Source organism: Oncorhynchus gorbuscha, linkage group LG09 (assembly GCF_021184085.1).
Source record: "Oncorhynchus gorbuscha isolate QuinsamMale2020 ecotype Even-year linkage group LG09, OgorEven_v1.0, whole genome shotgun sequence".
Lineage (NCBI taxonomy): Eukaryota > Metazoa > Chordata > Actinopteri > Salmoniformes > Salmonidae > Oncorhynchus > Oncorhynchus gorbuscha.
Window position 1 is genome coordinate 74,495,906 of NC_060181.1, and position 14,534 is coordinate 74,510,439.

Genomic DNA, 14,534 nt, shown 5'->3' on the forward strand with positions numbered 1-14,534 from the left:
GTCCCGAGATGGAACCCAACTCCTCTCCTCAGGACCGTAACCCTCCCAATCCACTAAGTACTGGTGACCACGTCCCCGAGAACGCATGTCCATGATCTTCCGTACCTTGTAAATAGGTGCGCCCTCGACAAGGACGGGGGGGGGGACGAACGGGGGCGCGAAGAAAAGGCTTGACACAGGAGACATGGAAGACAGGGTGGACGCGACGAAGATGTCGCAGAAGAAGCAGTCGCACAGCGACAGGATTGACGACCTGAGAGACACGGAACGGACCAATGAACCGCGGAGTCAACTTGCGAGAAGCTGTCGTAAGGGGAAGGTTACGAGTGGAAAGCCACACTCTCTGACCGCGACAATACCTAGGACTCTTAATCCTACTTTTATTGGCGGCTCTCACAGTCTGCGCCCTGTAACGGCAAAGTGCAGACCTGACCCTCCTCCAGGTGCGCTCACAACGTTGGACAAAAGCCTGAGCGGAGGGAACGCTGGACTCGGCGAGTTGGGACGAGAACAGAGGAGGCTGGTACCCAAGACTACTCTGAAACGGAGATAGCCCGGTAGCAGACGAAGGAAGCGAGTTGTGAGCGTATTCTGCCCAGGGGAGCTGTTCTGCCCAAGACGCAGGGTTTCTAAAAGAAAGGCTGCGTAATATGCGACCAATCGTCTGATTGGCCCTTTCTGCTTGACCGTTAGACTGGGGATGAAAACCGGAAGTGAGACTGACGGAAGCACCAATCAAACGACAGAACTCCCTCCAAAACTGTGACGTGAATTGCGGACCTCTGTCTGAAACGGCGTCTAACGGGAGGCCATGAATTCTGAACACATTCTCAATGATGATTTGTGCCGTCTCCTTAGCGGAAGGAAGCTTAGCGAGGGGAATGAAATGTGCCGCCTTAGAGAACCTATCGACAACCGTAAGAATCACAGTCTTCCCCGCAGACGAAGGAAGACCGGTAATAAAGTCTAAGGCGATGTGAGACCATGGTCGAGAAGGAATGGGAAGCGGTCTGAGACGACCGGCAGGAGGAGAGTTACCTGACTTAGTCTGCGCGCAGTCCGAACAAGCAGCCACGAAACGGCGCGTGTCACGCTCCTGAGTAGGCCACCAAAACCGCTGGCGAATAGAAGCAAGCGTGCCCCGAACGCCGGGGTGACCAGCTAACTTGGCAGAGTGAGCCCACTGAAGAACAGCCAGACGAGTAGAGACAGGAACGAAAAGAAGGTTACTAGGACAAGCGCGCGGCGACGCAGTGTGAGTGAGTGCTTGCTTTACCTGTCTCTCAAATCCCCAGACAGTCAACCCGACAACACGCCCTTCAGGGAGAATCCCCTCGGGGTCGGTAGAAGCCACAGAAGAACTAAAGAGACGGGTTAAGGCATCAGGCTTGGTGTTCTTATTACCCGGGCGATAAGAAATCACGAACTCGAAACGAGCGAAAAATAACGCCCAACGAGCTTGACGAGCATTAAGTCGTTTGGCAGAACGGATGTACTCAAGGTTCTTATGGTCAGTCCAAACGACAAAAGGAACGGTCGCCCCCTCCAACCACTGTCGCCATTCGCCTAGGGCTAAGCGGATGGCGAGCAGTTCGCGGTTACCCACATCATAGTTGCGTTCAGATGGCGACAGGCGATGAGAAAAATAAGCGCAAGGATGGACCTTATCGTCAGAATGGAAGCGCTGGGATAGAATGGCTCCCACGCCCACCTCTGAAGCGTCAACCTCGACAATGAATTGTCTAGTGACGTCAGGAGTAACAAGGATAGGAGCGGATGTAAAACGCTTCTTGAGGAGATAAAAAGCTCCCTGGGCGGAACCGGACCACTTAAAGCACGTCTTGACAGAAGTAAGAGCTGTGAGAGGGGCAGCAACTTGACCGAAATTACGAATGAAACGCCGATAGAAATTAGCGAAACCTAGAAAGCGCTGCAACTCGACACGTGACTTTGGAACGGGCCAATCACTGACAGCCTGGACCTTAGCGGGATCCATCTGAATGCCTTCAGCGGAAATAACAGAACCGAGAAATGTGACAGAGGAGACATGAAAGGCGCACTTCTCAGCCTTCACGTAGAGACAATTCTCTAAAAGGCGCTGGAGTACACGTCGAACGTGCTGAACATGAATCTCGAGTGACGGTGAAAAAATCAGGATATCGTCAAGGTAGACGAAAACAAAGATGTTCAGCATGTCTCTCAGTACGTCATTAACTAATGCCTGAAAGACAGCTGGAGCATTAGCGAGACCGAACGGCAGAACCCGGTATTCAAAATGCCCTAACGGAGTGTTAAACGCCGTTTTCCACTCGTCCCCCTCTCTGATGCGCACGAGATGGTAAGCGTTACGAAGGTCCAACTTAGTAAAGAACCTGGCTCCCTGCAGAATTTCGAAGGCTGACGACATAAGGGGAAGCGGATAACGATTCTTAACCGTTATGTCATTCAGCCCTCGATAATCCACGCAGGGGCGCAGAGTACCGTCCTTCTTCTTAACAAAAAAAAACCCCGCTCCGGCGGGAGAGGAAGAAGGCACCACGGTACCGGCGTCGAGAGAAACAGACAAATAATCCTCGAGAGCCTTACGTTCGGGAGCCGACAGAGAGTATAGTCTACCCCGAGGGGAGTGGTCCCCGGAAGGAGATCAATACAACAATCATACGACCGGTGAGGAGGAAGGGAGTTGGCTCTGGACCGACTGAAGACCGTGCGCAGATCATGATATTCCTCCGGCACTCCTGTCAAATCACCAGGTTCCTCCTGAGAAGAGGGGACAGAAGAAACAGGAGGGATAGCAGACATTAAACACTTCACATGACAAGAAACGTTCCAGGATAGGATAGAATTACTAGACCAATTAATAGAAGGATTATGACATACTAGCCAGGGATGACCCAAAACAACAGGTGTAAAAGGTGAACGAAAAATCAAAAAGGAAATGGTCTCACTGTGGTTACCAGATACTGTGAGGGTTAAAGGTAGTGTCTCACATCTGATACTGGGGAGAAGACTACCATCTAAGGCGAACATGGGCGTGGGCTTCCCTAACTGTCTGAGAGGAATGTCATGTTTCCGAGCCCATGCTTCGTCCATAAAACAACCCTCAGCCCCAGAGTCTATCAAGACACTGCAGGAAGCAGCCGAACCGGTCCAGCGTAGATGGACCGACAAGGTAGTACAGGATCTTGATGGAGAGACCTGAGTAGTAGCGCTCACCAGTAGCCCTCCGCTTACTGATGAGCTCTGGCTTTTACTGGACATGAAATGACAAAATGTCCAGCAGAACCGCAATAGAGGCAAAGGCGGTTGGTGATCCTCCGTTCCCTCTCCTTAGTCGAGATGCGAATACCCCCCAGCTGCATGGGCTCAGTCTCTGAGCCGGAGGGAGGAGATGGTTGAGATGCGGAGAGGGGGAACACCGTTAACGCGAGCTCTCTTCCACAAGCTCGGTGACGAAGATCTACCCGTCGTTCTATGCGGATGGCGAGTGCAATCAAAGAGTCCACGCTGAGAGAATCTCATCTTTAACCTCAGCGTGTAGTCCCTCCAGAAAACGAGCGAGCAACGCCGGCTCGTTCCAGTCACTGGAGGCAGCAAGAGTGCGAAACTCTATAGAGTAATCCGTTATGGATCGATCACCTTGACATAGGGAAGCCAGGGCCCTAGAAGCCTCCTTACCAAAAACTGAACGATCAAAAACCCGTATCATCTCCTCTTTATAGTTCAGATAATTGTTAGAACACTCAGCTCTTGCCTCCCAGATAGCTGTGCCCCACTCCCGAGCCCGACCAGTAAGGAGTGAAATGACGTAAGCAATCCGAGCTCTCTCTCTTGAGTATGTGTTGGGTTGGAGAGAGAACACAATATCACACTGGGTGAGAAAGGAGCGGCACTCAGTGGGCTGCCCAGAGTAACATGGTGGGTTATTAACCCTAGGTTCCGGAGACTCTGAAGACCAGGAAGTAGCTGGTGGCACGAGACGAAGGCTCTGAAACTGTCCTGAGAGGTCGGAAACCTGAGCGGCCAGGGTCTCAACGGCATGACGAGCAGCAGACAATTCCTGCTCGTGTCTGCCGAGCATTGCTCCCTGGATCTCGACGGCAGTGTTGCGAGAATCCGTAGTCGCTGGGTCCATTCTTGGTCGGATCCTTCTGTTATGCTGGTGAATGAGGACCCAAAAGCGACTTAACGGAAACAGAGTCTTTATTCACGTCTTAAACAAAAGCGATAATCCTAATGCAAAAACAGAAAAACTGAAATCCACTCGTCAGTAGAGAGGAATGACTGGAGACGCGACCACAGACTGCAGGTCACTTCGGGAAGGCACCGGCCGTAGCTGACATTGACACCTGCTCACACGCAGCATCTGAAGAAGGTAAAACACGACAGGGCGGAACAAGGACACAGAACAGCGAACATCAAGCAAGGATCCGACAAGGACAGAAGCGGAAAACAGAGGGAGAAATAGGGACTCTAATCAGAGGGCAAAATAGGGGACAGGTGTGAAAAGAGTAAATGAGGTAGTTAGGAGAATGAGGAACAGCTGGGAGCAGGAACGGAACGATAGAGAGAGAGAGCGAGAGAGGGAGAGAGGGAGGGGGAGAGAGGGATAGAAAGAGGGAAAGAACCTAATAAGACCAGCAGAGGGAAACGAATAGAAGGGAAGCACAGAGACAAGACATGATAACCAATGACAAAACATAACAGGCAGAGTCTGTAATACCTACATGTTCAACCTCTCCCTGACCGAATCTGTAATACCTACATGTTCAACCTCTCCCTGGCAGAGTCTGTAATACCTACATGTTTAACCACTCCCTGGCAGAGTCTGTAATACCTACATGTTCAACCTCTCCCTGGCAGAGTCTGTAATACCTACATGTTCAACCTCTCCCTGGCAGAGTCTGTAATACCTACATGTTTAACCTCTCCCTGACTGAATCTGTAATACCTACATGTTTAAAACAGATCACCATAGTCCCTGTGCCCAAGAAAGCAAGGTAACCTGCCAAAATGATTACCGCGTAGAACTCACGTTGGTAGCCATGAAGTGCTATGAAGAGGCTGATCATGGCTCACATCAACACCCTAATGCCAGGAACCCTAGACCCACTCCAACAGATCTGTTTACCACCCCAACAGATCCACAGATGACGCAATCTCAATCGTACTCCACACTGCCCTTTCCCACCTGGACAAGAATAATGATGTTCATTGACTTCAGCTCAGCGATCAACACCATAGTGCCCACAAAGCGCATCACTAAGCTAAGGACCCTGGGACTAAACACCTGCCTCTGTAACTGGATCATGGACATCCTAACGGGCCGTCAGGTGGTAAGGGTAGGCAACAACATATCTGCAACGCTGATCCTCAACACAGAGGACCCTCAGGGGGGCGTGCTTAGTCCCCTCCTGTACTCCCTGTTCACCCACGATGACTCCAAAACCATCATTAAGTTTGCTGACGACACCACAGTGGTAGGCCTGATCACCGACAACGATGAGACAGACTATAGAGAGGAGGTCAGAGACCTGGCAGTGTGGTGACAGGACAACCACCTCTCTCTCAATGTGCTGATTGTGGACTATAGGAAAAGGAGGGCCGAACAGGCCTCCATTAACATAGATAGGGCTGTTGTGCAACAGTTCGAGAGCTTCAAGTTTCTCGATGTCCACTCACAGTTTTGAAGAGGGCACGACAACGCCGCTTTCCCCTCAGGAGGCTGAAAACATTCATGGCTCTCAGATCCTCAAAACATTCTACAGCTGCACCATTGGAGAGCATCTTGACTGGCCGCATTACCGCTTGGTATGGCAACTGTTTGACATCAGACCGCAAGGCGCTACAGAGAGTAGTGAGTATGGCCCAGTACATCACTGGGGCTGAGCTCCCTGCCATCCAGGACCTCTACACCAGGCGGTGTCAAAGGAAGGCCCAAAAAATTGTCAAGGACTCCAGCCACCCGTCATAGACTGGAGGAGTAATATTAACTTTTTTTTATTTGATCAATTTTCAAACATTTCTAAAAACCTGTCTTTGCTTTGTCAACAATGTAATCCATTTTCTAATAAGTCTGTAAACTAACAAAAATGTGGAAATCTGAATACTTTCCGAATGCCCCCTATAGTACATGTATGGAATCTGAATACTTTCCGAATGCCCCCTATAGTACATGTATGGAATCTGAATACTTTCCGAATGCCCCCTATAGTACATGTATGGAATCTGAATACTTTCCGAATGCCCCCTATAGTACATGTATGGAATCTGAATACTTTCCGAATGCCCCCTATAGTACATGTATGGAATCTGAATACTTTCCGAATGCCCCCTATTGTCATGTATTGTCTTATATTGTCTTGTCATTTTGCTTTTCCCTCTGTTCGTTTTCCCCCTGCTGGTCTTTTTAGGTTCGTTCCCCTTTTTCTCTCTCCCTTCCTCTCTCTCTTCTCTCTATCGTTCCGTTCCTGCTCCCAGCTGTTCCTATTCCCCTAATCAATCATTTAGTCTTCCCACACCTGTTCCCTATCTTTTTCCCTGATTAGAGTCCCTATTTCTCCCCTTGTTTTCCGTTCCTGCCCTGTCGGATCCTTGTCTATTGTTCACCGTGCTGTGTCTGTGTATCGCCCTGTCGTGTCGTGTTTCCCTCAGATGCTGCGTGGTGAGCAGGTGTCTGAGTCTGCTACGTTCACGTGCCTTCCCGAGGCAACCTGCAGTTATGATCGAGTCTCCAGTCGGTTCTCGTCATTACGAGTGGAATTATGCTTTATGATTGTAGATTTACTTTACTGGATTAAAGACTCTGTTTTCGCCAAGTCGCTTTTGGGTCCTCATTCACCTGCATAACACCTATAGTACATGTATGGAATCTGAATACTTTCCGAATGCCCCCTATAGTACATGTATGGAATCTGAATACTTTCCGAATGCCCCCTATAGTACATGTATGGAATCTGAATACTTTCCGAATGCCCCCTATAGTACATGTATGGAATCTGAATACTTTCCGAATGCCCCTATAGTACATGTATGGAATCTGAATACTTTCCGAATGCCCCCTATAGTACATGTATGGAATCTGAATAGTTTCCGAATGCCCCCTATAGTACATGTATGGAATCTGAATACTTTCCGAATGCCCCCTATAGTACATGTATGAAATCGGACAAATGTAAGCACCCAGCTAATTATTATAATTACCCCCAAGCTATACAACTGCTAAATACACTGAACAAAAATATAAACACAACATGTTAACACAACATAGCATGTAAAGTTTGTGTTTCATGAGCTGAAATAAAAGATCCCAGAAATTTTCCACACGCACAAAAAGCTTATTTCTGTCAAATATTGTGCATAAATTTGTTTACATCCCTTTACATCCCTTACATCCCTTAGTGTGTAACGGCGTTCGTCTGTTGAAGGAAGAGAGTCGGACCGAAATGCAGCGTGTTTGTTACTCATGATCTTTAATGAATGAAAACGAAACGATACATGAAATAACTCAATACAAAACAACAAACGGAACGTGAAATCTAATTACAGCCTATCTGGTGAACACTACACAGAGACAGGAACAATCACCCACAAAATACAAAGTGAAACTCAGGCTACCTAAATACGGTTCCCAATCCGAGACAACGAGAACATAGTGAGCATTTCTCCTTTGCCAAGATAATACATCCACCTGACAGGTGTGGCATATCAAGAAACTGATTAAACAGCATGATCATTACACAGCTGAACCTTGTGCTGTGGACAAAAAAGGCCACTCTAAAATGTGCAGTTTTGTTATACAGCACAATGCCACAGATGCAATTAGCATGCTGATTGCAGGAACGTTCACCAGAGATCGTTTAGAGAATTTGGCAGTACGTCCAACTGGCCTCACAACCGCAGACCATGTGTAATCACGCCAGCCCAGGACCTCCACATCCGACTTTGTCACTTGTGGGATCGTCTGAGACCAGCCACCTGAACAGCTGATGAAACTGTGGATTTGCACAACCAAAGAATTTCTGCACAAACTGTCAGGAACTGTAAGAGGGAAGCTCATCTGCATGCGCATCGTCTTCACCAGGGTCTTGAACTGACTACAGTTCGTCGACGTAACCGACTTCAGTGGGCAAATACTCACCTTCGATGGCCACTGGCACGCTGGAGAAGTGTGCTCTTCTTGGATTAATCCCGGTTTCAACTGTACCAGGCAGATGGCAGACAGTGTGTATGGTGTCATGTGGGTGAGCGGGTTTCTGATGTCAATGTTGTGAACAGTGTGCCCCATGGTGGCGGTGGGGTTATGGTAAGGGCAGGCATAAGCTACGGACAACAAATACAATTGCATTTTATCGATGGCAATTTGAATGCACAGAGAAACCGTGACGAAATCCTGAGTCCCATTGTCGTGCATTCAGCCACCATCACCTCATGTTTCAGCATGATAATGCACAGCCCCATGTCACAAGGATCTGTACACAATTCCTGGAAGCTGAAAATGTCCCAGTTTCTCCATGGCCTGCATACTCACCAGACATGTCACCCATTGAGCATGGTGGGATGCTCTGGATTGACGTGTATGACAGCGTGTTCCAGTTCCTGCCAATATCCAGCAACTTTGCACAGCCATTGAAGAGGAGTGGAACAACATTCCACAGGCCACAATCAACAGCCTGATCAACTATGTGAAGGAGATGTGTGACGCTGCATGAGGCAAATGGTGGTCACACCAGATACTGATTGGTTTTCTGATCCACGCCCCTACCTTTTTTTTAGGCATCTGTGACCAACAGATTCATATTTCTATTCCCAGTCAGCCTGGTCAACTCTATGCAAAGGAGATATAAGGCAAATAGTGGTCACACCAGATGCTGACTGGTTTTCTGATCCACTCCCTTACTTAAAAAAAAAATGTATCTGTGAACAACAGATGCATATCTGTATACAAATCTCAGATGCATATCTCCTGTTCCAAGAAGGCATAGCAGTCAGGCGTCCTTTGTCCTAGTCTTGTCGTGTCCCGTGTATATACTGTATATATTTACATCTTTCTTTTTATATCTTTTATATATTTTCTTTTCCAAAAACTCAACTTCAAAACACTCTCCTGCAACCCGCCTCACCAATTTAAAAAAAGAAGTATTATTTACCTCAAATCTGAAATCCACAATAGAAGCTAGCCAGAAGCTAACCAGAAGCTATCCAGAAGCTTATCAGAAGCTAGCCAGAAGCTAACCAGAAGCTAGCCAGTTTACTGGCTAACGTTAGTATTCAGCTTACCACGGTTTGTGGTCATCAGCTATCCTTTAGCTCGAAAAGCTATCGCCAGTTTTGTACAATGAGACTCAGACCAGAACATACCGAACCTATTTTTCTCTCCATATCCCCGGATTTCAACCACAAGCTCTGGACATTTGCACCTGGATCTCGCAGCTAGCTAGCTGCCATCCGTGTGACTATTGGCTTACGTCGATCCCGGAGCAAACATCAATTCCGGATGCTAGCCAGCTGACGAGTTCCATCAGCCACTCCTGGGCTACAATCACCTATCCGGACCCGTTTTACTGCCGATGCGGAGCCCCACCGGGCTAATCGTTAGCTGTCTTATCGGCTGCTATCTGAATAGGTCTATTGGACAATTTTTCTTGGGTCACTATAACTATATCTATTTTGCCAATTGGATTGATCCCCTCTACCACACGGAACCCCACTAATCTACCAACGGAAACGCACAAGGTGGCTAAAAACAGACCATCCTATGCTAGCTTGCTACCGATGGCCCGGCTAGCTGTCTGAATCGCCGTTACCCCAACCAACCTCACTACTAACTGGACCCTTATGATCACTCGACTAAGCATGTCACTCCTTAATGTCAATATGTCTTGTCCATTGCTGTTCTGGTTAGTGTTTATTGGCTTATTTCACGCTCTACGCCTCTAGCCCTGCTCATTATACCTTATCCAACCTTTCAGTTCCACCAGCCACACATGCGATGACATCACCTGGTTTCAATTATGTTTTTAGAGATAATATCTCTCTCATCATCACTCAATACCTAGGTTTACCTCCACTGTATTCACATCCTACCATACCTTTGTCTGTACATTATACTTTGAACCTATTTTATCGTCCCCAGAAACCTCCTTTTACTCTCTGTTCCGGATGTTCTAGATGACCAATTCTCATTGCTTTTAGCCGTACCCTTATCCTACTCCTCCTCTTTTCCTCTGATGATGTAGAGATGGGTCCAGGCCCTGCAGTGCCTAGCTCCACTCCTATTCCCCAGGAGCTCTCTTTTGATGACTTCTGTAACCGTAATAGCCTTGGTTTCATGCATGTTAACATTAGAAGCCTGCTCCCTAAGTTTGTTTTATTCACTTCTTTAGCCAACTCGTATGGTCTGCCGTGTCTGAATCCTTGCTTAGGAATACCACCCAAAATTCTGAAATCTCCATCCCTTACTACAACATTTTCAGACAAGACAGAACGGCCAAAGGGGGCGGTGTTGCAATCTACTGCAAAGATAGGCTGCAGAGTTCTGTCCTACTATCCAGGTCTGAAAAAAAATCCACCTCTCTAAAAACAAGTCTCTCACTATTGTCGCCTGCTATAGACCACCCTCTGCCCCCAGCTGTGCTCTGGACACCATATGTGAACTGATTGCCCCCCATCTATCTTCAGAGTTCGTGCTGCTAGGCGACCTAAACTGGAAAATACTTAACCGCCCAGCCATCCTACAATTTAAGCTTGCCCTCAATTGAGGATGCACTCAATCTCACACAAATTATCAATGAACCTACCAGGTATCACCCCAAAGCCGAGCACCCTCATAGATATCATCCTAACCAACTTGCCCTCTAAATACACTTCTGCTGTTTTCAACCAAGATCTCAGCGATCACTGCCTCATTGCCTGCATCCGTAATGGGTCAGCGGTCAAATGACCTCCACTCATCACTGTCAAACGCTCCCTGAAACACTTCAGCGAGCAGGCCTTTCTAATCGATCTGGCCGGGGTATACTGGAAGGATATTGATCTCATCACGTCAGTAGAGGATGCCCAGTTTTTTTTAAATGCCTTCCTCACCATCTTAAATAAGCATGCCCATTCAAGATTTAGAACCAGGAACAGATATAGCCCTTGGTTCTCTCCAGACCTGACTGCCCTTAACCAACACAAAAACATCCTATGGCATTCTGCATTAGCATCGAACAGCCCCCGGTGATATGCAAATTTTCAGGGAAGCTAGAAACCAATATACACAGGCAGTTAGAAAAGCCAAGGCTAGCTTTTTCAAGCAGAAATTTGCTTCCTGCAACACAAACTCAAAGAAGTTCCGGTACACTGTAAAGTCCATGGTGAATAAGAACACCACCTCCCAGCTGCCCACTGCAATGAGGATAGGAAATACTGTCACCACCGATAAATCCACGATAATTGAGAATTTCAATAAGCATTTTTCTACGGCTGGCCATGCTTTCCACCTGGCTACCCCTACCCCAGTCAACAGCACTGCACCCCCCACAGCAACTCGCCCAAGCCTTCCCCATTTCTCCTTCTCCCAAATCCAGTCAGCTGATGTTCTGAAAGAGCTGCAAAATCTGGACTCTTTCTGCAAATCAGCCAGGCTAGACAATCTGGAACCTTTCTTTCTAGAATTATCTGCCGAAATTGTTGCAACCCCTATTACTAGCCTGTTCAACCTCTCTTTCGTGTCGTCTGAGATTCCCAAAGATTAGAAAGCAGCTGCGGTCACCCCCCTTTTCAAAGGGGGGGACACTCTTGACCCAAACTGCTACAGACCTATATCTATCCTACCCTGCCTTTCTAAGGTCTTCGAAAGCCAAGTCAACAAACACATTACCGACCATTTCGAATCCCACCATACCTTCTCCGCTATGCAATCTGTTTCAGAGTTGGTCATGGGTGCACCTCACTCTCAAGGTCCTAAACAATATCTTAACCGCCATCGATAAGAAACAATACTGTGCAGCCACATTCACTGACCTGGCCAAGGCTTTCGACTCTGTCAATCACCACATCCTCATCATCAGACTCGATTGCCTTGGTTTCTCAAATGATTGCCTCGCCTGGTTCACCAACTACTTCTCTGATAGAGTTCAGTGTGTCAAACCGGAGGGCCTGTTGTCCGGGCCTCTGGCAGTCTCTATGGGGGTGCCACAGGGTTCAATTCTTGGACCGACTCTCTTCTCTGTATACATCAATGATGTCGCTCTTGCTGCTGGTGAGTCTCTGATCCACCTCTACGCAGACGACAACATTCTATATACTCTGGCTCTTCTTTGGACACTGTGTCAACAGCCCTCCAGACGAGCTTCAATGCCATACAACTCTCCTTCCATGGCCTCCAATTGCTCTTAAATACAAGTCAAACTAAATGCATGCTCTTCAACCGATCGCTTCCTGCACCTGCCCGCCCGTCCAACATCACTACTCTGGACGGTTCTGACTTAGAATATGTGGACAACTACAAATAACTCTGCTGGCAATGACTGGAACGAACTACAAAAATCTCTGAAACTGGAAACACTTATCTCCCTCACTAGCTTTAAACACCAGCTGTCAGAGCAGTTCACATATTACTGCACCTGTACATAGCCCATCTATAATTTAGCCCAAAAAACTACCTCTCCCCCTACTGTATTTATTTATTTATTTTTGCTCCTTTGCACCCCATTATTTCTATCTGTACTTTGCACATTCTTCCACTGCAAATCAACCATTCCAGTGTTTTACTTCCCATATTGTATTTACTTCATCACCATGGCCTTTTTTGGCCTTTACCTCCCTTATCTCACCTCATTTGCTCACATTGTATATAGACTTATTTTTCTACTGTATTATTGACTGTATGTTTGTTTTACTCCATGTGTAACTTTGTGTTGTTGTATGTGTCGAACTGAGATAAAAAATAATGAAATAAATACCCAGTAATGTGAAACCCATATATTAGGGCCTCATACATTTATTTAAATTGACTGATTTCCTTATATGAACTGTAACTCAGTAACATTTTTTAAATGATTGCATGTTGCGTTTATATTTTTGTTCAGCATAGTTAGTTAAATAGTTAACCAATAGCTACCCAGAATATCTTCATTGACCCTTTTTGCACGAATCTCTTTTACATTTACATTTGACTCATCACATACGATGCTGTTACTGTTTATTATCTACCTCGCTACCGAGTCACTTTATCCCTACCTATATGTACATATCTTCCTCAATTACCTTGTACCCCTGAACATGGACTCAGTACTGGTACCCTGGTAAATAGACAAGTTATCGTTACTCATTGTGTATTTATTCCTTGTGTTATTATTATAATTATTCTATGCATTGTTGGGAAGGGCCCGTTACTAAGCATTTCACTGTTAGTCTACACCTGTTGTATACGAAGCATGTGACCAATAAAATCAGATTCGATTTTTTGACAAACACACATACACACACTAACACACGCACTCTACACACACACATTGTAATGCTGTGGTATTGTGGATTTTATATTGTACATTTAACAGAGTAATAATGTAATAATGTATCGTGTTATTTATGATGTATGGGGATCCTAATAAATACTACTCAATACTGTATATGTATACCTCTCTTTGAACAGGGTGTGTGTATGAGAGTGTGTGTAACCACAATAATGTATATGTATACCTCTCTCTGAACAGGGTGTGTGTATGAGAGTGTGTGTAACCACAATAATGTATATGTATACCTCTCTTTGAACAGGGTGTGTGTATGAGAGTGTGTGTAACCACAATAATGTATATGTATACCTCTCTCTGAACAGGGTGTGTGTATGAGAGTGTGTGTAACCACAATAATGTATATGTATACCTCTCTTTGAACAGGGTGTGTGTATGAGAGTGTGTGTAACCACAATAATGTATATGTATACCTCTCTTTGAACAGGGTGTGTGTATGAGAGTGTGTGTAACCACAATAATGTATATGTATACCTCTCTCTGAACAGGGTGTGTGTATGAGAGTGTGTGTAACCACAATAATGTATATGTATACCTCTCTCTGAACAGGGTGTGTGTATGAGAGTGTGTGTAACCACAATAATGTATATGTATACCTCTCTCTGAACAGGGTGTGTGTATGAGAGTGTGTGTAACCACAATACTGTATATGTATACCTCTCTCTGGACAGGGGCTTTGGTTCAGGTCGGAGGGCCAACAGTGCGTTTCCGGTGCGGGGCGTCGGGGGCGACCGGGGGAAGTTGAGGTCGAGGGATCCTGACTTCCTGTGCAGAGGCTCTAATCCCATGGCCCCCACCATCTCACTCTCAATTGGACAAGACCCGGCACGCCCCTGAGCTTCCATAGGACAGGAACCAGAGCGGGTGTGATGTGGGAGGACGGCACCCGACAGGGGGAGGGTCGGGGGGGAGGACGGGGGAGAGCGAGAGGACTTCTTCTTGGCCGCGGCTCCCGAGAGAAGCTTTAGCAGACCTCCTTTCTTCTCTTTCTGCGGACAGAGAGAACGAGACGGAGAA

General features: G+C 46.8%; 1 protein-coding gene across 1 annotated transcript in view; it reads right to left on the reverse strand.

Moving 5' to 3' along the window:
- LOC124044059 (E3 ubiquitin-protein ligase SH3RF3-like) overlaps nucleotides 1-14,534 on the reverse strand; it is a 95,026-nt gene that overhangs the window by 1,741 nt on the left and 78,751 nt on the right. The window contains exon 8 of the mRNA XM_046363427.1: nucleotides 14,175-14,506. Within this exon, the coding sequence (XP_046219383.1) occupies nucleotides 14,175-14,506 (332 nt within the window). The remainder of the gene's footprint in view (nucleotides 1-14,174; nucleotides 14,507-14,534) is intronic.